Raw genomic sequence first — 19,235 nt, 5'->3', positions numbered from 1 at the left:
TGGGGGTGGGTGCACGTGTGTGCTGGGGTGCTGGGCTCGGGGTCCCTGGTGGTGGAGCCCCATCCCAGCCTGCACCCCTCCTGCCCCGGGGCCTGTGGGCAGGGCTCTGCGGGGGCTCAGTGTCTGCTCCCCACCCGCCCCAGTGGTGGAAGAACTGCAGGTCCAGATCCTGAAGCTGCTGCTGAACAATAAGGATGAGAACGGGGTGAGTGAGTCAGGCACCTGTGAGGGTCCCTGGCCGGTCGGGCGGGGCGGGGCGGGGCGGACCCAGGCTCCCAGGGCAGGTCCAGCTCACAGCAGCGCTAGTCCAGCCTGGGCAGGGTCCTCAGCTCATCACAGCTTCGTCTTCCCACCCCCGCAGGGCGAAGCTTCTAGGTACATCTTCCTGACCAAGTTCCGGAAGTTCCTGCAGGAGAATGCCAGCGGCCGGGGGGTAGGTGTCCGCCAGGCCGGGCAGCCGCCGTGGCCCCTGGCTGGGTCGCAGGCCCTGTGCTCTGGGCTTCTGCCCCCTCTCCGCCTCCTTCCCACCGCCCCTGGTCCTCTGCCCTCTGCCCTCCGCCCTCCGCCCAGGAGGACCCTGGGGCCAGCGCCGGGGAGGCGTAGGCTGGCTCTGGGCTGGAGCAGCGGCATGGCGTGTGCCCTGTGCCCGCAGAACGCGCCCCTGCTCTGCCCCCCCGAGTACATGGTCTGCTTCCTGCACCGGCTGATCGCCGCCCTGCGCTGGTACTGGGACGAGTACAAGGCCTCCAACCCACACGCCTCCGTCAGCGAGGGTGAGCGGGCCGGGCAGAGCCGCCCTGGGTGGGGGTGGGTGGGGTGCCAGGCCAGGGGGGGTGGGGCAGCAGGAGCCCTGGGGGCCGGGACTGCGAGCCGTCCACGCAGACGGTGCCCACAGGCGCCCAGCGCCCGCTCTCTGCAGGCCTGGGGCGCCTTGGGCTCTGAGGTGCCGGGCCGCTGTTTGTGAGGGACACAGCCCTCCAGGGTCGGGGAAGCTTTAGGTGCCCTGCATTGGGGGATCCCCCACGGGGGGGGGGGGGCAGGCTCTCATTTTCCCCTGAGCGCCCCACAGCCAAGTGCCCGCTTCACCCCAGGTTGTGCCGTTGCTGGCACTGACCTGAGCCGGGGCGGGGTGGGAGGTAGCCGAGGCCACGCTGTCTGCCTGGGGGGTGGGTGGGCATCCAGGGGTCCCCTCTGTGCGAGGCCAGAGTGCAGGGGGCAGCCTGGGAGGGATCCTCTGGGTCTGACCGCCGGCCTGGCCGCCGGCTTCGCGCAGAGGCCTACGTCCCGCCCCAGGTCTTCTATAACGGCAAGGTGGACTACTTCGACCAGCAGCGCCTCGGGGGCCTCCTCTCACACCTCCGGAAGACCCTCAAAGGTGCGTGCCGGCCTGGGGGGCGGGCGGGGAGCAGGGCGGCTGGCTGCGTGCACTGGGAGCCCCTCTGCCGTGAGTGCCGAGCTGCCTCTGTCCACCAGAGGGCGCCCGAGTACCGGCCTGCGGCGAGAGGCTGGTCTGCCCACGGGCCTCTGGTCTTGGCTCAGCTGTCCTTCCCTGGAGCTCCCCGCCCAACCCCCCCCCCCCCCCCCCCGGGCCTCTGGGAGCCCGCACTGAGGTGGGGGCACGGGTGCTGGCAGAGGGGACCTTGGCATCGTGGCGAGGCCCCGGGGCTGGAGTTGCTGTCTGAGCTGTTGTGAGGGGCGAGCACAGAGGCTGCAGTGCCAGGGCGGAGGGCGCAGTGCAGGCCAGGCAGGGAGGCCAGAGCACACGGCCCAGTCACGGGGGCGGGGGGGAGCAGCGGGGTGCCCCCGAGAGGAAGAGCGAAGCCGGGGGCCGGGAAAGGAGGCCAGGGGCGCAAGGGCAGAGCCTGGTGGCCTGGAGACAAGGACTGAGCTCATTGTGGCAGCGGGTGAGGTCGGGCTGCGTGGAAAGACGCCCCCCTTCTGGCTGCGGCTGTGCGTCGAGGGGTGCAAGGGCCAGGGAAGGAGACGGCTGGCCGGCGTGCAGGCGGCAGAGGAGGGGTGGGAGGGCAGGCTGCCCAGGAGGCAAGGGTGACCCAGCTTCTTGCCAGAGGCTGTGGGGATGGGGCACCGTCAGGAGGGGGCGCTGCGGGGCCTGCGGTGACAGGCTGGGGGACGGCAGGACAGGGCCTGGGCTGGCAGAGGTGGGACCGCCTGTGGGAGGCCTGGGCCTGGGGGTGCAGAGTGCGCCGAGCAGAGGCGGGGACAGCCTGGGCCGCCTTTCGCCTGGAGGGCAGCAGGAGGAACAGTCAGAGACGCGGGGGCAGGGGAGTGGGGGGCCTAGAAAGCATGAGGTCCCTCCCGGGAGTCAGACAGAGGGGCAGGGAGGTGTGATGGGGTGCCCCCTGCCACCCAGTCTCTACAAGCCGGAGTCCCCGGATGCACAGGGAGGACGTGCAGGGGAGAGGCGCAGGCGCAGTGGCCAGTGGGGACCCCTGCCCAGCCGGGACCCTCGCCCTCCACTGGACTGAGCCCTGCTTTCCCCCAGATGACTTGGCGTCCAAGGCCAACATCCTGATCGACCCCCTGGAGCTGCAGGCGGCCACCATGGACGACCTGGACGAGGACCAGGAGCCGTCCCCGGCTGCGGCCCAGGTGCCGCGGGGGGGCAGGGGCACTCCACGCCGGCGTCCCTCTCCCCCCGTCTCTAAGGGCAGGGGGGTCACACGGGCCGCCCCTCTCCGCAGGCGGGCGCCCTTGCTGTGGGCGGAGTCACACACCTGCCTTCCGGGCCCCAGGAACCCCGGGAGCCCGAGCTGGGTCCCGGGAGCTGATGGCGTCCGCCTCCTCTCTCCACCACAGCGCCCCGTGCAGGCCCTGGCCATTGGGGGTGCGCTGCCCCTGCCCCGGCCCGGCTGGCTCAGCTCTCCGACCCTGGGCCGAGCCAACCGCTTCCTCAGCACGGCGGCCGTGACCCTGATGACCCCCCGGCGGCCTCTGAGCACCTCGGAGAAAGTGAAGGTCCGCACGCTGAGCGCAGAGCAGAGGACCCGCGAGGACAGTAGGTGTCGGGCGGGGACGGACGTGGCACCGAGGGCCCACCCGTCCTGTGCAGCCCCCACGGGCAGAGCCAGGAGACACGCCCCGCCCCTCCCGGCCTCCAGCCCCGCAGCCTCTCAAGGGCGAGGGAAGTACATTCCGAGGCAGATCGATGGCCCAGAAATAGGTCTGGAGCCGCCAGACCTGCGCCCTCCCTGTCCTCCCTCCTGCCGGGAGGCCCAGGCTGGCTTCGCGCCTCGGAGACAACTGCAGTGGCCCGGCCCTGACCCGCCCCCCCCTTCCAGTTGAGGGCAGCCACGGGAACGAGGGCCTGCTGCTGGGGCGGCCCCCCGAGGAGCCGGAGCAGCCGCTCACGGAGAACTCGCTGCTGGAAGTGCTGGACGGGGCCGTGATGATGTACAGCCTCAGCGTCCACCAGCAGCTGGGCAAGGTCTCTGCCGTCCCGGGGAGCGGCACGCGGGTCTGCATGTTGGCTGTGTGTGTGTGCGTGTGCTTGCCCACCTGCCCCAGGGCTGCAGGGGTGCCTGGGCACGGCTGCACGTGAGCGTGTGCCCCAGCAAGGCTGGTGCCCGCCCGTGCTTCAGGCCTGACCTGGGTGATGGGGGGAGGGGGGGGCTTGCCGGTCGGGTCACCGTAGGCCTGTCCCCGCTCCAGATGGTGGGGGTGTCCGACGACGTCAATGAGTACGCGATGGCGCTGAGGAACACGGAGGAGAAGCTGCGCCGGTGCCCCAAGAGGGTGAGGCGTGGCGGCCGCGGGTCTCCAGGAGGCGGGGGGGGGGGGGCACAGGCAGCCTGCCCACTTGGGGTCCCGAGGACAGTCCCGGGGGAAACCTGGCCTGGCCTGGCCCTGCCGCTGGGGTGACCTCAGCAGTTTTTCTTGTCCCCACCCCCGCCCTGACCATAGCACGTCAGTGAGGGGCTGGCACCAGGCCGGGCACGGTCTGCACCCCATCAGCCAGCCCCTGGCCGGCTAAGTGCTCTGCGCACCCACTGCCCTCATCAATTATGGATTCAGCCCTGAGCGCTTCTCGGACACTTGCAGCGTCAGCAGGAAGCGGGCCTGGCCCCGTCCTCCCCGGGAGCCCCTCCGCAGCTCACCCGGCCTGGGGCAGGGCCCGGGGGCCCAGCTGCCCGCAGTCCATTGTGCGCCCCTGGGCTGCCCAGCCACGGCTCCCAGACCCCCAGCTGCACCCGCTCCCCCGTGCCAGGGCGCGGCTACGGCCCTGTCACCCGCGGGTCAGAGGCAGAGGGGGTTTGGAAGAGAGGAGGGGGTTCACCCCCCCTTTGCACCCCAGGCCACAGTGGGGCCCGAGGCCATGGACGCGGGCCGGGTCCTGACCTCCTTTCCCCTCGGGCAGAGGAAGGACATCCTTGAGGAGCTGACCAAGAGCCAGAGAGTTTTCTCGGAAAAGCTGGACCACCTGAGCCGCCGTCTTGCCTGGGTCCACGCCACTGTCTACTCCCAGGTGAGCGGGCGGCCTGGGCCTGCGGCTGCTGCCCTCCCCGCCCCTCCCCTCCCCTCCCACCCATGCCACGTCCCCGGAACCTCTCAGGCCCCCAGGGGCCCCTCCAGCTCAGACACCTTCAGGTTGAGCGGGGTCTGTCTCTACCTGCCTCTGCGTCCTGCGCCTCCCTCCGGTGCCGGGGTGTCTCCCTCCGGTGCCCCGCGGGCTCTGGCCTCTCCCAGCCACACCTCGGCCTGGCAGCTCCTCGCAGACCACCCACCCTTAGGCCACTGGCTGTTCTCTGCTCACTCACGCACCGGGGCCGGGCCGTCCAGGGCCACCCTGATGCAGGGACACTCAGGAGCGAGGCAGAGAGGCGAGGCCACGCCCTCCCCGGAGTCGGCCTTGAGGGGTGGACAGAGGCAAGCTCCCTCTGACCGCGCTTGCCCCCCACTGGGGGCCGAGCCCGCGGCCCGGGCATGGGCCCTGGCAGGGAATCAGTCTGACTTCCGGGTTCGTAGGTGGACGCTCAGCCGCGGAGCCACGCGGCCGGGCCAAAGGGTGCCATCGTCACCGTTGTCGCAATTTCAGTAAAAGACGCGTCACCCGCTCAGCTCCTCAGTCACCTTCAGCGCGCAGCGCGGTGGCGTTGAGTGCATTCACTTGGCTGAGCGGTTCATCCTCCCAAACTGAAACTCACACCCACTGACGGCCCCCCCCCGCGCCCCCCTCCCCCTCCCCCCCCCCCGCCAGCGCTAGTCTGCGGTCACCGGCTCCTTGACTTGGCCTGTGGACGCCGGGCCAGTCCAGGCCGAGGGGCGTGGGGTGCGTTTGCTCTGCGCCGCCTGGTCCGCCCTGGAGGCCCTCAGGGTGCCGTCCCCGCTTGGCTGCTGCGGCTTCGAGCTGCGGGTTGTGCTCAGAGCAGGACTGGGTCGTGTGTCTTAACTCCTGGGGGAGCTGCCATCCTGCTGGCTCCCTCGTCGAAGGTGCTTGAACGTGTGCGGTTCCCGCCCGGGCCTTCTGCCCCAGCCCGCGGTCGGCCTCTGCCTCGGTCAGGACCCGTTCGGTGGCTGCGGCTCTGCAATACGTTGGAATAGAAACCGTGAGGTCTCCGACGTGTTCTGTGCCAGGTGGTTTGGCGACTGGGTGTCCCTTAGATTCCATGCGACTCTTAGGGTAGATTTTTCCAGAACTCACAGGGCTCTAGGGTGGTGAAAGCAGGCCTCCCGCCTGTCTCCGCTCTTAGAGGAAACAGTCTCTGCTCACGCAGCGCCCTCGCACGGAGAACGCTCCGCCTCTGCACCGCTGAGCCCTGCCCGACCTCCTGGGCGCAGTGCTCGGTTCCCATGCCACGTTCTGGGGGGCCTTTCCTGGCCCGCCCGGCCCTGCCCCGTGCCCCCACCCAGCAGCCCCGTGCCGCCCACAGGAGAAGATGCTGGACATCTACTGGCTGCTGCGCGTCTGCCTGCGGACCATCGAGCACGGTGACCGCACGGGCCCGCTCTTCGCCTTCATGCCCGAGTTCTACCTGAGCGTGGCCATCAACAGCTACAGCGCCCTCAAGAACTACTTCGGGCCCGTGCACAGCATGGAAGAGCTCCCGGGTGAGGGCCTGGGGGAGCCCCGGCCCCCGTCAGCCGGCCCCTGGTCTGAGTGTGGGAGGCGGGAGCCACACGACGAGCCCTGCCTGTGCCAGGGCCCAGACCAGCCGCTCCTCCCTGGCGCTGGGAGGGAGGCACCGAACGGATCCTGCTTCACTTCCTGCTGTGCCCCCCCACCCCGCGCCTGGCACTGCCACGGGGTGTGGCACTGTCTCCGTAGATCACAGCGAGGGGTGGGCCCTGCTGGGGCCACGTGGGAGCCCCAGCTTCACGCAGACCCTGGTTCCAGGCTGGGTGGGTGGTTTATGTCTGGATCGGGCTGTGGGCTGTGGGCTGTGGCCTGCCCCTGCCCCCCCTCGGACCCAGGTGCAAGCTTTGTCCTCAGGTAGCGCTGTGGGTGCCCGGGGCTCTGACTGCTGAGCCATCGAGGGTGTGGGCTGTTAGCACCCCGCCAGGACCCACTCCCACAGCAAGTCCGGCCTTAGCCTTTCACCAGCCGACGCTGAGTGCTGAGGGTAGCAGGAACGGGCAGCAGGAACTAGAGGCCGGCTTGGGCCCAGACTGACCCCGGGAGCCAGCCCTGGAGCCCTTAGCCTGCCCTCTGCCCGCCCCCTGCAGGCTATGAGGAGACCCTGACCCGCCTGGCTGCCATCCTTGCCAAGCACTTTGCCGACACACGCATCGTGGGCACTGGTGAGGTGCCCTGCAGAGGGCTCTGGGGGGTGGGGGTGGGGGTGGGGGGTGGCGTCTCTGGCTGGCTGTTTGCTGCATGAAATGTGGCCAGATGGGCCCGAGGCCCCTGCTGAGCCCTCCCCCCTCCCCCACCCCGCAGACATCCGGGACTCGCTGATGCAGGCGCTGGCCAGCTACGTCTGCTACCCGCACTCCCTGCGGGCCGTGGAGCGCATCCCCGAGGAGCAGTGAGTGGGGGCTGGGGGAGGGCGTGTCCCCTCCCTCACAGCCCCACGCAGCCTCACCTGTGCCCGCCACCCTTGCCCTGGCAGGCGCGTCGCCATGGTGAGGAGCCTCCTGGCTCCCTACGAGCAGCGGCCCTGGGCGCAGACCAACTGGATCCTGGTGCGGCTCTGGAAGGTGAGCGGGCGGGAGGGGGCTGGGCTGGGGCTGCAGCGACGGGGCCCTGCGTGCTGACCTGCGCCCACCCCGCCCGCAGGGCTGTGGGTTCGGGTACCGCTACACCCGGCTGCCGCACCTGCTGAAGATCAAACCTGAGGACGCCAACCTGCCCAGCCTGCAGAGTGAGTGCCCGGCGGGCGGGCGGGCGGTGGCCTTGCCCACAGCTCCCGGCTCCCGGCTTTCCTTGCCTGCCAGCCCCGAGTCCCCCTGCCCCTGGGGGGCATTCCCCTTGGTCCTTGCTCCCGTCCATGGTGCCCTTGGGCCTGAAGCTCTGTGTGGTCACAGTCACAAGGGACAGGTCTTCCCAGGTGCTCCTGACCTGTCCCCGCATGTCCTTCCGCCCTTCTCTGCCACCTGCCTGGATGCCGGAGTCCAGGGCACAGACGGGCGGGCCGGGCCCCAGGGTGCTCGGGGGCTTCCTGGGGGAGGGGGCGTTTGGTTGGCGCAGGGGCTGTGCTGTCCCGGGGCCCTGGTCTGGCAAAGCCAGGGTCGGGGCCCAGCTTGTCTGCCTGCTGCGCCCTGTGCGCACCCCACCTGGCGGCTCTGCCTTTGGGGACGTGTTTCGGCCTGAAGGGTGTCCCCGGAGGCCGAGTGCCTTACGCAGTCACACGGGGAGTCCTTGCAGTGGCCTTGCCCTGCCTGGAGGGTGGAACTGAGCTGCACGTGGAGAGGGTCAGGGGCCTCGCGCCTGCGGCTGCGGGAACTATTGATCTGTGCGGGGGAGGGGCGGCCTGCCAGCCTCGGAGGCTGCGGCTCTAGTTCCTGCTGCCCGTCCGCCCAGGCTTGGCACCCACCACCGTGGCCACGGGCCAAGGCCAGGCCAAGGACAGCAGAGGGCGGCAGGGCGCCGAGGAGGCCCTTGAGGAAGCTGGCCTCGACCCAGCAGGAGGGCTCTGGTTTCCGTCCTGGCCTCGCTCTCCCTGCCGGCCCGCGGCTCCTGCCCAGGGGCTGTGGGGCCGGAAGCAGCTGCAGCCGGTGGCTGGCTCAGCTGCGGGCGGGCAGGTGGAGCTCTGTCCTCGCCTCCACGACCTGAGCCTCCCCAGAGGTGTCTTCCGGCCCCACGCCCACGCCCGGCGAGCGAGGACCGGCAGACGGCGGCCCTGACCGAGCCCCGCTGCCCGCAGAGCCCTGCCCCTCCATCCTGCTGCAGCAGCACATGGCGGACCTGCTGCGCCAAGACCCCGACGTGGCGCCCAGCTTCCTCAACAGCGTCCTCAACCAGCTCAACTGGGCCTTCTCGGAGTTCATCGGCATGATCCAGGAGGTGAGGGCTGCCCGGCGGGCGGGGCTGCGGAGGCGGGGCCGGTGTGGCCAGGCCGCCGACCGCCCCGCTGTGGCTCAGATCCAGCAGGCCGTGGAGCGCCTGGAGAGGAACTTCGTGGACACCCGGCAGCTCAAGGTCTGTGCCACCTGCTTCGACCTGTCGGTCAGCCTGCTGCGCGTCCTGGAGATGACCATCACCCTGGTGCCCGAGGTCTTCCTCGACGCGGCCCAGCCCACCTCCGAGATGCTGCTGCAGCGGCTCGCCCAGGTGAGTCGGCCGGGGCAGGAGGGGTGGGCCGGGGACGCCCCGTGGGAGCCACCCAGTCGCCAACCACTGCCGCCCTCGCAGCTGCTGAACCAGGTGCTGAACCGGGTGACGGCTGAGAGGAACCTCTTTGACCGCGTGGTCACCCTGTGGCTGCCTGGTGAGGACCCGGGGGCCCCGCCCCCCACACCGGCCTTGGTCCTCTGCCAGGAGCAGTGATGCCCGACTCCCCTTTCTGCAGGACAGCCAGGCGTGGCACCCCAGCCACAGCGCCCCTCCCCTCAGTGCCCAATGGGGGGGAGGTTGGCACCCGCTGGGCGCCCCAGCATGGGCGGCTCACCCCCCTCGCCCTCCCTAGGCCTGGAGAGCGTGGACCACTACCCCATCCTGGTGGCAGTGACGGGCATCCTGGTGCGGCTCCTGGTGCACGGCCCCGCCTCAGGGTGAGTGTGGGCAGGGGGGCCCCTGTGGGGCTGCGCAGGGCCTCCTTGCAGTTCTGCTCCCTCGCCTCTAAGATGGGCCTCGGTCAGGTTTGGGGGTAGAAGGGCTGAGGGCTGAAATGCCTGAATAGGTGGCGGTAGCAGCTGAGTAGAAGCAGGGACCCTGCAGAGCAGGCGCCTGGGCCCACGTCAGAGCCTCAGGCAGGGCCGGGGAACCACAACTGGTGGGGGGAGGGGCACCCTATGATGTCGGGACAGCACTGCCCAGAGGACGCTCCGCACGGGTCCTGCCTTTATTAAGAAGCTCCGTGACAATCCGATTCAGGCCCTCAAGGGCCCCAGCTCCGCTCCCCACGGTTCCCAGCCTGCCCTGCCTCCCTGCGGGGGGAGGGCAAGGTCCACAGAAGCCGCCGCCTCGGCCATTAGACAGAAGCAAGCGCCTGCCCTTACGAAGCTCTGCCTCCAGGGACAGGAGTGCGGCCCGCCCTCCGCTCCGCCACCCGGGCAGGCTTTTCTGCTGAAAGCGGGGCGGGGCCTCCGGTGCCCTCCCTGCCGCTGAGCCCGTGGGAGAGGCTCTGCCCTCGGCGGCCTGTGATGCCCCGGCCACAGGAGCGGGGCCACTGGGGGGGGGGGGGGGCGGGCCAGGCCCAGGGGTCTCTTGGGGAGCCTTGCCTGCCTCGCGCCTGCCCCAGACGCGGCCTGGACTTGTGACGCCGGAAGGAGGTTGGACGTTGGTGCACAGGGTCCTGTTACCGGAGGAGGGGACTTCCTCTTCCGCCTGGGGATGGGGCCAGGTCTCCCCCTTCGCCTGACCGCTCCCTCCCCTCAGCGGCCCCTGCTCCAAGGCCAGGGCTCCCCGGTGGGCCTCGTGTGCCCAGGAAAGGCCCGGCAGGCCCTTGCCGAGACCCCCGGTGATGGGGCCGCTGTGCTAGGGAGGACCTAGGGCGCCTCACCAGCCCTGGGAGCGCTCTGTGCAGCAGGGAGCAGGGCAAGCAGCAGGCGGGGTGGCCGGGGCCCTGGGCAGCTAGGTCATCACCAGCCCCTCGGAGCCTGTGGAGCTGGTGGACTCGGAGCCGACCTGGAACCGCAGACCCACGGGGTTGTAGAGACCAAAGTCCTCGGCCACCGCCAGCTGCACGCGGCCGTTGAGGCCCCTCCTGCCCGGCTCCAAGAACACCACGTGCTTGTGGACGCTGGCCTTGCGGCTGGGGGCGTCGGGGGGCGTGGCGCTGAGCACCGAGGACTGCGCGCTCAGCTGCTGGAGCGGGCTGGGGGCGCGGGGCCGGCGGCGGCAACAGCAGGTGCGCCGGTAGCAGCGGCGGCAGCCGGGACAGGGCGGGGCGAACAGGTAGAGCAGCACCAGCACCAGGCCCACCACGCAGCCCAGCAGCGTGGTGTAGCCCGTGTTGAAGGCCTCGGGCGCCGGGTGCGGGTAGTGCACGCTCACGTTGAACTCATGCGTCTGGTTGTGCTGCAGGCGGGGCCCAGTGGCCAGGCACACAAAGACCCCCTCGTGCCACGTCTGCACGCTCCCGATGGCCAAGCTGCCGTCGGCCAGCACCGCAATGCTGCCGTTGCGGGATCCTGGCGCCACCAGCAGCTCTCGCTGCGGGGAGACCCAGGCGATGTGCCGGGCAGGGGCGCTGGTGTTGCAGTGCAGCCTCAGGGACCCGCCCACCTGCACCTGCAGCTGCTCTTCCGGCGGCTCCAGGCCCCCAGCCAGGGCCTCCGAGCAGTTCTCGAAAATGCGGCTGTGCGCGAAGAAGCGCACGCGGGAGGTGGGCACCCGGAACGCCAGGCATGTGTACTCGCGCGCGAAGTCGCTCACGGCGCTGAGTCCCCGCTGGTGCCAGCGCTGCAGCAGGTGGTAGAGGCGGCAGTCGCAGGGCAGCGGGTTGTTGTGCAGGTAAAGGCCGTTCTTGAGAAAGGCCGGCAGCGCAGCCAGGTCAGGCACGGGGATCTGCCCCAGGCGGTTGGAGGAGAGGTCCAGGGTGCGGAGGTGGGTCACGCTGAGACCGTGCAGGCTGTCGAAAGAGAAGGACGCCAGCTCGTTGCAGCCCAGGTAGAGCCAGCGGAGTGCGCCCAGGCCCTGGAAGGCCAGCCGGTCCAAGTGCGCCAGGCGGTTGTTAAACAGGAGCAGCGTCTCGAGCGCCCCCAGCCCGTGGAGGTCGTGGCGGCCGAGCGCCCGCAGCGAGTTGGAGGACAGATCGAGCTGCCGCAGGCCGCTGGCGTTGGTGAAGACGCCGCGACCCAGGGCCTCCAGCTGGTTGTGCCCCAGGCTCAGGGCGCGCAGCTGGGAGAGGGGCGTGAGCCAGCCGGGGCGCAGGCGCTGGAGCGCGTTGTGGCTCAGGTCGATGTCAGCAGCAGCCGCGGGTAACTCAGCCGGCGCGTCCTGCAGCCCAAGGCCCGCGCAGCTCAGCAGGTCGGCAGCGCAGATGCATTTGTTGGGACAGTGAAGGGGCGCCAGGGGCAAGGAACCCTCGGAGTCCAGGGTGCCTGAGCCGACGGGCAGCGCGCACAGCAGGGCGCCCAGCAGCACCAGCCAGGTCATGGCGGGACGACCTGGGTGGATCCGCTGCTCTGCGGGGCGCAACTCTGGGACTCGCCCCTTCTGTTCTGGCCGGTGGCCTGGGAGGCAGGATGCGAACTCCACCCTGCACAGCCGGCAGCTCCCGGTTGCAGGTTGCGTTAGGCTGTGCTCCACTCGGCTGCCTTCTCGGGTTTCCCCAGCCTTCCGAGTGTTTTCCTGGGCACTCGGCGCCTAAATACTCTCGGGAAGGTGATCGCTCAGGGGCGGGGCCTCGGGCTCCCATTGGCTCCTGTTGGAGGGGGCGGAGCAGTCACGACCCCAGCGAGCCGGGCGGCGCTGGGTCGGCGGGTTCTCCGTGAAACAGTAGCAGGGACGCCTGGGAAGATGCCTTTAAGCCGCTGTTTCCTTTGAAGGGTCCGCGTATATTAGGGAGCAGGTGGACTTGCACTACTTGCTGGTGGCGCCCTGAGCCCTTACACGGGGACACAGGACTTTTGAGGGGGGCGGGGGGAGAAGCCGGGTGTGTATGAGGTGGGCTGGATTGTCACCCACCCCCAGTCCAGTAGTTGCTCAGGCCCAGCCTCCTGCACCCTCCCACCCAGGACAGAGAAAGCCACGTCAGTGCTCCTGGCTGACCCCTGCTTCCAGCTCCGCTCCATACGCTATCTTCTGGGGCACCCGGAGCCCCCCGCCCCTGGCAATGCCCTGCCTGCCCCTGACCGGAAGCGCTTTTCCCTCCAGAGCTGTGAGTGGGCAGGGTGGGTCAGGGAAGAGGGATTTGGGGCTGGGTGGGCCAGGTCAGGAATCTCACTGGCCCAGGCTGGGAGTGCTCAGGAGGCCCTGGGTTCTGGGACCACAGTGGGCCTGACACTTCTCACCACCCGCAGACACAGACTACATCAGCAGCGAGGAGCTGGCCCAGGTGGAGCAGATGCTGGCACACCTGACCTCTGCGTCTGCCCAGGCCGCAGCGGCCTCCCTGGTGAGTGGGGCCACCCACAGGGCCATGCCGTCGCCCGAACGCACGGCTGCACTTAAGGCGTGTGTGTCCACCTTGCACTGTGCTCCCTGCAGCCCACCAGCGAGGAGGACCTCTGCCCCATCTGCTACGCGCACCCCATCTCGGCCGTATTCCAGCCCTGTGGCCACAAGTCCTGCAAGTAAGTGGGCCCCCCCCAGGCGCAGGAGGCGGGGCCGGGCCAGGGGAATAGCAGGGACACCGGGCCCCCCTCACCCCTCCTGTTGCAGAGCCTGCATCAACCAGCACCTGATGAACAACAAGGACTGTTTCTTCTGCAAAGCCACCATCACGTCGGTGGAGGACTGGAAGGCAGGCAGTGCGGGCGCCACCTCCTCGGCTGCCTAGGTCTGCGTGTCCACACAGCAGGGGCCCCGCCCTACACCCAGACCCAGGCTGGGCCCTATTTATGAGCTCCCCATGCCAGCCCCACCCCACCCCTACCCCCTGCGTGTCCCCAATGGTGGGAGCCCAGCCCTCATTGTGCCTGAGCTCGACTTCCATTCAGGGCCATGGTGAGCATTAAATTATTATTCAAACAGCCCTGGCCCAGCCCTTCTTGAGGGAGTGGGCTGGGGAGGGGGGGTGCCCAGCAAGGACCCTGCCCGATTATGTCCACAGGAGAAGGCTGGTGTCCAACTGCTTCCGCCTTGTCCAGGCCTCCCCAGACACGGTAGTGAGTCCAGGGCCTGTGACACTTCAAGCCAGTGCCCCCCTTGCCAATAACGGGGGCTCAGCCAGCCCCTCACATGATGATTCGAGGTTCCGGCACCGATTCGCCAATGGACTTGTGGGGCAGCACGCTGGCCCCGTTGAGGTAGAGCTCGTCGTTAACAATGACGTCCTCACCCAGCACCGTCACGTTCTCCATTCGAACCTGGGGGAGGCAGGCCTTGTCAGGGAGGCCGGCACCCTGGCCCCTCCCCATCGGCCCAGCCCAGACGCTTACCCACTGGCCCACGCGGCAGCGCCAGCCCACGATGCACGACTCGAGCCAGGAGTGGGAGCGGATGTGGGCGTCGCGCAGCACTGTGCACCGCCGGATGCACACGCCGTCCTCCACCACCACGCCGGGCCCCAGGCTCACGTTGGGGCCGATGCTGCAGTTCTGGCCAATGCGGGCGCTTGGATCCTGAGGACGGTGGGAAAGCACAAGTGGGGCATCTGTCCGCCGGGCGGGGTGAACGGCGGGCGGGACAAGGGCCTCACCACCAGCACGTTGCCCACGATGCCCGGGCCCGAGCTCAGCCGCTCGGGGTGCTTCTGCCGCAGCGACTGCAGGAAGAGGCACATGCCCGTGAGGAAGTCCTTGGGCTGCCCGATGTCCATCCAGAAACCTGGAGGGCGGGAATGCATCAGGGGCTCAGCCCAGCCACCGGCCGCCCCACCCTGTGGCCTCCCTGCCTCACCCTGCAGCTCCATGGCATACAGCTGCCCCTCCTTGGCCATGACAGGGAAGACCTCCTTCTCAATGGACGTAGGCCGCAGCTGTGGAGTGGGCAGCGCGTGAGCAGGGGCACGGTGGCGGCGGGCGGCCTGCCCTCCCAGGCCACCCGAGGGCCGCTCCCACACACCTGGATGCGCCGCAGCACGGCGGGGCTCAGGATGTACATGCCCGCGTTGATCTTGTTGGACACAAACACCTGCGGCTTCTCCACGAACCGGTGGATGCGGCCCGTGTCGACCTCGCACACCACCACGCCGTACTTGGAGGGCTCCTCCACTTTGGTCACCTGCATGCAGGGGGACTCAGGCCCTGCCCGGTGTCCTGCCCCTTGGTTGGGGCTGTCCTGAATCTCAGGGGCTGAGCCTCAAGTGCTTAATGACTGCACAGCTCTGCACTCACAAGGGCTGGGCAGCTCAAGGCGGGCCCGGGAGGCGGGAGGTCAGGCCTGGTCCTTACCAAAACGGAGCCTTCCTGGCCGTGGTGCCGGTGGAACTGCACCATGGCTTGGAAAGGGAAGTCGCAGATCACGTCGCTGTTGAGGACGAAGAAAGGGTCCGCAGTCTCAGACAGCAGGTCACGGGCCAGTGCCAGGGGCCCAGCTGGGGAAGGGGAGCAGGTCACCATTTTCCTGGGGTCGGAGTCCTGCATCCAGGCTGGGCCTTACCCCTTTCCTAGCCCTGAACCCACCCCCACAGGGATAGCCCTGTCTCTACTGACCTGTCCCCAGAGGCTCCTCTTCATGGGACATGGAGATTCTGATTCCCAGCTGGAAGGGAGAAGCCGGGTCAGGTTCCTCCCCCAGAGGGAGGTTGAGCGGGGACCGACGGAAGGGCAAGAGTCGACTCAAGCCTCACCCTCTGCTCCTGCGCCTTCATTTCCTTCTCCAGCACCTGAGACATGTAGCTCACGGCCAGAATCACGTGGTCCACGCCTGCCTGTGGGACAGAACCGCGCCGGCGCACAGGCGGGCTGAGCCAGAGGCACGGGCGTCTCCAGCCCGACTCGCGCGCGCGGCCGTCCCTCGCCCTGCCTGTCCTCCCCGACCGGGCCTCACCGCGGCCAGCGCCTCCACCTGGTGCAGGAGGATGGGCTTGTTGCAGAAGTCCACCAGGGGCTTCGGGGTGCTGAGCGTCAGCGGCCGCAGGCGCGTCCCATAGCCGCCCACCAAGATCAGTGCCTTCATGGCGCGGGCGGGCGGGCGGCCGGAGACTGAGGCCGCGCTCCGAGGTGACCGCGGCCGCCTGGCCGACCCCTGTCACTCACTCCAGCCGCCGGGCCCAGCCCCGGGTCCTCCACTTGCCAGACTGACCAACTCTGGCGCTGTCTTGTCCGCCCAGGACGCCCCGACGCCGATATCCGCGCCGCCACAAACCCGGATGCGACGCGTGCTGGACAGCGCTGGCCCCAAACTCAGGCCGGCCCCGGGCGGCAGTGACGTAAGCCCGGGCGGGCCAATCGGCTGCCGCGTACGTGGCACGGACGCCGGCGTCGAGGCGCTGGGGCGCAGCTCTGGCGGACGTAGCCAATGAGAGTCCGAGCGCGCCCGGTTGCTATGGGGACCGCGATTGGGCCCGCGGGTCAGCTGGCTATTGGCGGATCCAAAGGCGGAACTGGCGCCAAGGGCGAGGCCGCCTGCAGAGTCCGCCGTCCGGCCCGCCCGGGCGGAGCGAAGGGGGCCGCGGGGTGGGCGGGCCGCCTGTCTTCCGGAGCCGCGGGGTGTTCACAAAGACGCAGACACGCCTGAGTTTTAGCGGCTTTATTTTGACAGACACAACCTCGGACACAAGCGGGGCGGGCAGCGCGGGGTGGACGGAAAGGAGCAGCTCGGCCCAAGGTCTAAGCACCCCTCCCCCGCACGCAACGTCCCGAAAACACGCCACTGCGCCGACGTGGCCCCGGCCACGAGCATCCCGGCGCAGGCTTCGGGCGGCGTGGACAGGAAGGTGGAGCAAGAAGCGATTCCGAGGCAAAGCCTTACAGTTCCGGGAGAAGCAAAGGATTCTCCCAGGGTTCTCCAAGTTTTTTCCTCATTAAACCATTTTTTAAATCGCCACAAAGAAAACCAAATTGAAGAGCATTGAAGTTCAAAGCAATCTGCATCTAGAGGGTGTGCACGTGGCCAGGTGTGAGCGAGTGAGCAGCGGCTATTGAACTAGCCTAGGCCTTTGGCCCCTTAGGAGTCCCCACGCCCCCTGCACAGGCCCCAATGGGAGGGAGGGTGGGGGTCCCTGGCTAATTGCTATACTGGTCCCTTCCTCTTTAAGCACCACCCAATCCCACCCCCCAGGGGCTAGTGTCACTTGGCCTAAGGAAGCGCTATGGACAAGGGTCACTCGAGTGCTCCAACCGTGATCCCACGGTTCACTTTGGTCCCAAGTTGGGGCTGGGAAGGCAGGGCCCGGTGGGCACAGGGCGCTGGCAGAGCAGTGGGAAAGGGGTGAGCGCACACACATGCCCACCACCTGCCCGGTAACAGGGCTGCGTCTCCAAGTGTCAAAAGTGCTGAAAAGAGGGGGACCCCCCCCCAGGGGAGAAGCAGCAAACCCCAGGCCCCTGCTCTTAGTGCCAGGAAGACACTGTAAGAGGGCACATCTGCTCCCCACATACAGAACTCGGGAGGCACAGCACACCTCCAGGCTGGACAGGCTCAATCAAAGGTACCCAGGGGCCCTCTCTCAGCCTCTGCCTTGCCAGGAAAGGGCGGGCTACACTATGAAGAGCTACTGCCCGATGGCTGAAGCCACAGAAGGTACAGGAGCGAAGGCGGTCGTTACCGACCAGAACGAGCAAGCTGTGCCTCCCAGGCCCAAGGAACGGGACCCTGCCCACCACTGGCACCGGCGTCAGAGCCGAGAGATGGGGCCCACCAAGGAGCCCGCTTAAGATGCTGAGGCTGCAGCTGAGGGCCAGGAATCCACCCTCAGCCACCACGGCCTCAGACACGGGCTAGCAAGCTTACCTTTAATGCCCAAAGTGACCGTGGCAGTGGCCCTGGGCTCCGAGGTGAGGGCACTGACCTTGGCAATGGTTAGGGGAGTGCAGTGTCACCTCCCTGCCACAAGTGGAGGTGGCAGGCTTCGGTGCCAGGAAGGGCCGGCAGCCAGAGAACCACACCATGGGGAGGGAGGGGTCCTCCTGGGCCTCCCCTGCACGGTCAGTACTGAGTGTTGAAGGGGCCACACTCCAGGCCACAGAGAGGGCGCAGGGCCAGCAGGGAAACGCCTCCCACAATGCATTCTGCTCCCCATTCTTCGTAAAAAGGCAGCACCTGCTGGAGGGCACAGGGGCAAAGCTCACCTCAGAAACGGGAGCGAGATCCTCAGCTGAGGAAAGCGTGAAGGAAACCGGTTTCACTAATGAACAAGGCTACACCCAGGGGAGGGTCCCGAGAGACTGGAGCTGGCAGATGGACAAACGGACAGACGGACGGACTCCAGGACTGAGAAGACAAAGCTCTCCAGCAGAGCCTGGGCCCTGCACCGGGTGCAGACCGTGTCCCCGTGTGCAGGCCAGCTTGCAGCTCTCCCTCCCAGGCAGAGCTCCTGACCTGGGCTGCTGCCTGGAGCTTGGCTGGGGAAGCGAGACCCTGAGCGGACCACAGCCCGAGCCTGCGAGCAGCAGCCCCTCCAGAGCAGCACAGCTGCCCACGCCAGAGGAAGGGACTCCCGCCCACAGCACGAGAACCGCGGACACCATCTTGGCTAGAGCCGCCAGGGGCCCCGAGGCCTGGTGGGACAGACTCTTCGGCAAATGGAGCAGGGCCCCCCTTCAGGGGGACAAGGGGCGGGGACTCCTTAGGCAGGGATCTTGGAGAAGGGCTGCTGGGGTGTGCAGGCAGGAAGAGCAGCAGGTCCAAGTGCCAGAGTGCCTGGGAATGCCAGCGCCTGCCCTCAGCCCTCAGCCCTCAGCCGGCTTCAGCCCAGATTCTGAATCCAGCCTCACGCCAAGAACAGAACGGAGGAGGGCCCAGCTGTGCACAGCTGGCTTTGTAGTGCCCTGGGAGGGCAGTCAGAGCGGCTGACACCCACAACACTAGGGTACATGCCCCTAGAAATGGGCACCCAATCCCTCTACTTCCGAGGAACAAAGGGTGAATGGGCGGGCATGGAGGGGCCCTGCATGAGCCCAGGGCTTCACCCCAAAAACCACAGGCCCCAAAAACCTAGGCAAGAGAAACCAATGTCCCAGGGCACCCTGTCCCTGCTGCAAGCCCCCCAGGGGCTCCTCCACTGAGTCAGCCTGGACACAGCAGGCAGAGCTGCGGAGCCTGGCTCAGAGGACGTGTGTCTGCTCTCCTCTGGGTTATATACATGGATGCCAGGCTACAGCTAAAAACATTTCTTTTAGTTTATACCCAAGAGAAATATAACCCTTTAAAAGCAAGTCTGTGTCCTCACGGCGAGTTCAGATCAGTGGTCCCTGCCTGCGGGTGGAGAGGGAGGGGTTCTGGGCCCCGAGCTGGCCTACTGGTTCTCGTCCCGCATCTGCTCCATGATGCTGATGAGGCTCTCCAGGCCGAACACATAGCCTCGGTCCGGCCCGTCATGCACGGTGGGGTCATCCCGGAAGCCCTTGAACGTGCTGTGTGCGAAGTCGATCATGCGGACGTCCACCTTGGGAGAGGACCCACTCTCGAGGCTGGTGCTGCTGGGGCTGCCCGGGCTGGTGCTAGGGCCGCTGGGTGGCGCCACCTCGGGCAGCCCCGTGTCCAGGTGCTTGAGGCGCATCTCGGAGCGGCGGTCCAGGCAGGACTCGGACCAGCACTCCTTGCCGTCATAGATGACGAGCAGGGAGCTGGAGTAGAAGCGGTAGGAGGCCTGCCGCTCCAGCACCGCTTTCAGGCCCCGCAGTTTGCTCAGGATGGGCTCAAAGAGGTCACGCCGCAGGTCCAAGCCGTTGTGCAGGTACTGATAGAGGGCATTGCGGAAGCCTTCAATGGAGAGCCCCCGGCCATAGTACTTGTTCCTGCAGAGGTAATGCCCTGTGTCCAGCTGGTACACCTGAAACGCCAGGAGACAGACAGGGTGAGTGCAGGTCGTCTGGTGGCCTCAGTGCCCTGGGCAAGCACTGTCTGG

The 19,235-nt window shown here is 68.2% G+C and overlaps 4 protein-coding genes across 9 annotated transcripts in view; 1 reads left to right on the top strand and 3 right to left on the bottom strand.

Annotated features, from left to right (window-relative positions):
• The window catches only part of RNF123 (ring finger protein 123), a 24,213-nt gene extending 10,957 nt beyond the window's left edge, over positions 1–13,256 (top strand). For 2 of the 3 annotated variants that reach the window (XM_080674584.1, XM_080674585.1), the window contains 22 exons: positions 144–205; positions 362–433; positions 653–773; positions 1,274–1,375; positions 2,504–2,610; positions 2,818–3,016; positions 3,300–3,445; positions 3,670–3,753; positions 4,376–4,483; positions 5,889–6,066; positions 6,682–6,756; positions 6,896–6,983; positions 7,068–7,155; positions 7,235–7,319; positions 8,322–8,461; positions 8,540–8,728; positions 8,810–8,885; positions 9,084–9,168; positions 12,298–12,440; positions 12,583–12,677; positions 12,770–12,855; positions 12,944–13,256. In XM_080674584.1, the coding sequence (XP_080530710.1) occupies positions 144–205; positions 362–433; positions 653–773; positions 1,274–1,375; positions 2,504–2,610; positions 2,818–3,016; positions 3,300–3,445; positions 3,670–3,753; positions 4,376–4,483; positions 5,889–6,066; positions 6,682–6,756; positions 6,896–6,983; positions 7,068–7,155; positions 7,235–7,319; positions 8,322–8,461; positions 8,540–8,728; positions 8,810–8,885; positions 9,084–9,168; positions 12,298–12,440; positions 12,583–12,677; positions 12,770–12,855; positions 12,944–13,061 (2,447 nt within the window). In that variant the 3' untranslated portion in view covers positions 13,062–13,256. The remainder of the gene's footprint in view (positions 1–143; positions 206–361; positions 434–652; positions 774–1,273; positions 1,376–2,503; positions 2,611–2,817; positions 3,017–3,299; positions 3,446–3,669; positions 3,754–4,375; positions 4,484–5,888; positions 6,067–6,681; positions 6,757–6,895; positions 6,984–7,067; positions 7,156–7,234; positions 7,320–8,321; positions 8,462–8,539; positions 8,729–8,809; positions 8,886–9,083; positions 9,169–12,297; positions 12,441–12,582; positions 12,678–12,769; positions 12,856–12,943) is intronic. The other variant, XM_080674586.1, reaches the window with a different exon arrangement.
• On the bottom strand, positions 9,448–11,802 carry AMIGO3 (adhesion molecule with Ig like domain 3). The gene has a single exon (XM_080674595.1). The coding sequence runs from the start codon at positions 11,714–11,716 to the stop codon at positions 10,190–10,192; it is 1,527 nt and encodes a 508-aa protein (XP_080530721.1). The 5' UTR covers positions 11,717–11,802; the 3' UTR covers positions 9,448–10,189.
• GMPPB (GDP-mannose pyrophosphorylase B) lies at positions 13,219–15,917 on the bottom strand. 4 transcript variants are annotated; one of them, XM_080674600.1, is made up of 9 exons: positions 15,215–15,917; positions 15,015–15,095; positions 14,878–14,926; positions 14,617–14,759; positions 14,288–14,446; positions 14,123–14,201; positions 13,923–14,050; positions 13,663–13,845; positions 13,219–13,590 (listed from the first exon to the last, which is right to left on the bottom strand). In XM_080674600.1, exons 1-9 carry the CDS (start codon positions 15,341–15,343, stop codon positions 13,459–13,461), a joined length of 1,083 nt encoding a protein of 360 aa, XP_080530726.1. In that variant the 5' UTR covers positions 15,344–15,917; the 3' UTR covers positions 13,219–13,458. The 4 variants fall into 4 exon arrangements, with proteins under 4 accessions (XP_080530726.1, XP_080530724.1, XP_080530725.1 ...); XM_080674598.1 differs by having other exon boundaries at positions 13,225–13,590; positions 13,923–14,201; XM_080674599.1 differs by having other exon boundaries at positions 13,237–13,845.
• The window catches only part of IP6K1 (inositol hexakisphosphate kinase 1), a 27,325-nt gene continuing 23,991 nt past the window's right edge, over positions 15,902–19,235 (bottom strand). Inside the window, exon 6 of the mRNA XM_080674596.1 lies at positions 15,902–19,160. Coding sequence (XP_080530722.1) covers positions 18,624–19,160 — 537 coding nt within the window. The 3' untranslated portion in view covers positions 15,902–18,623. The remainder of the gene's footprint in view (positions 19,161–19,235) is intronic.

Source organism: Plecotus auritus (genome assembly GCF_963455305.1).
Source record: "Plecotus auritus genome assembly, chromosome: 6".
Lineage (NCBI taxonomy): Eukaryota > Metazoa > Chordata > Mammalia > Chiroptera > Vespertilionidae > Plecotus > Plecotus auritus.
Note: the sequence above shows the minus strand (reverse complement) of the source record. Positions and strands in the feature narration are given on the sequence as shown.

Coding starts and splice junctions, on each gene's coding strand:
- GMPPB (XM_080674597.1), bottom strand. CDS start 15,343: ATGAAGGCACTGATCTTGGTGGGCGGCTATGGGACGCGCCTGCGGCCG. Junction 14,927..15,014: donor TGAAGGCGCAGGAGCAGAGG/GTGAGGCTTGAG, acceptor TCTCCCTTCCAG/CTGGGAATCAGAATCTCCAT. Junction 14,202..14,287: donor CCGTGCTGCGGCGCATCCAG/GTGTGTGGGAGC, acceptor CCCACTCCACAG/CTGCGGCCTACGTCCATTGA.
- AMIGO3 (XM_080674595.1), bottom strand. CDS start 11,716: ATGACCTGGCTGGTGCTGCTGGGCGCCCTGCTGTGCGCGCTGCCCGTC.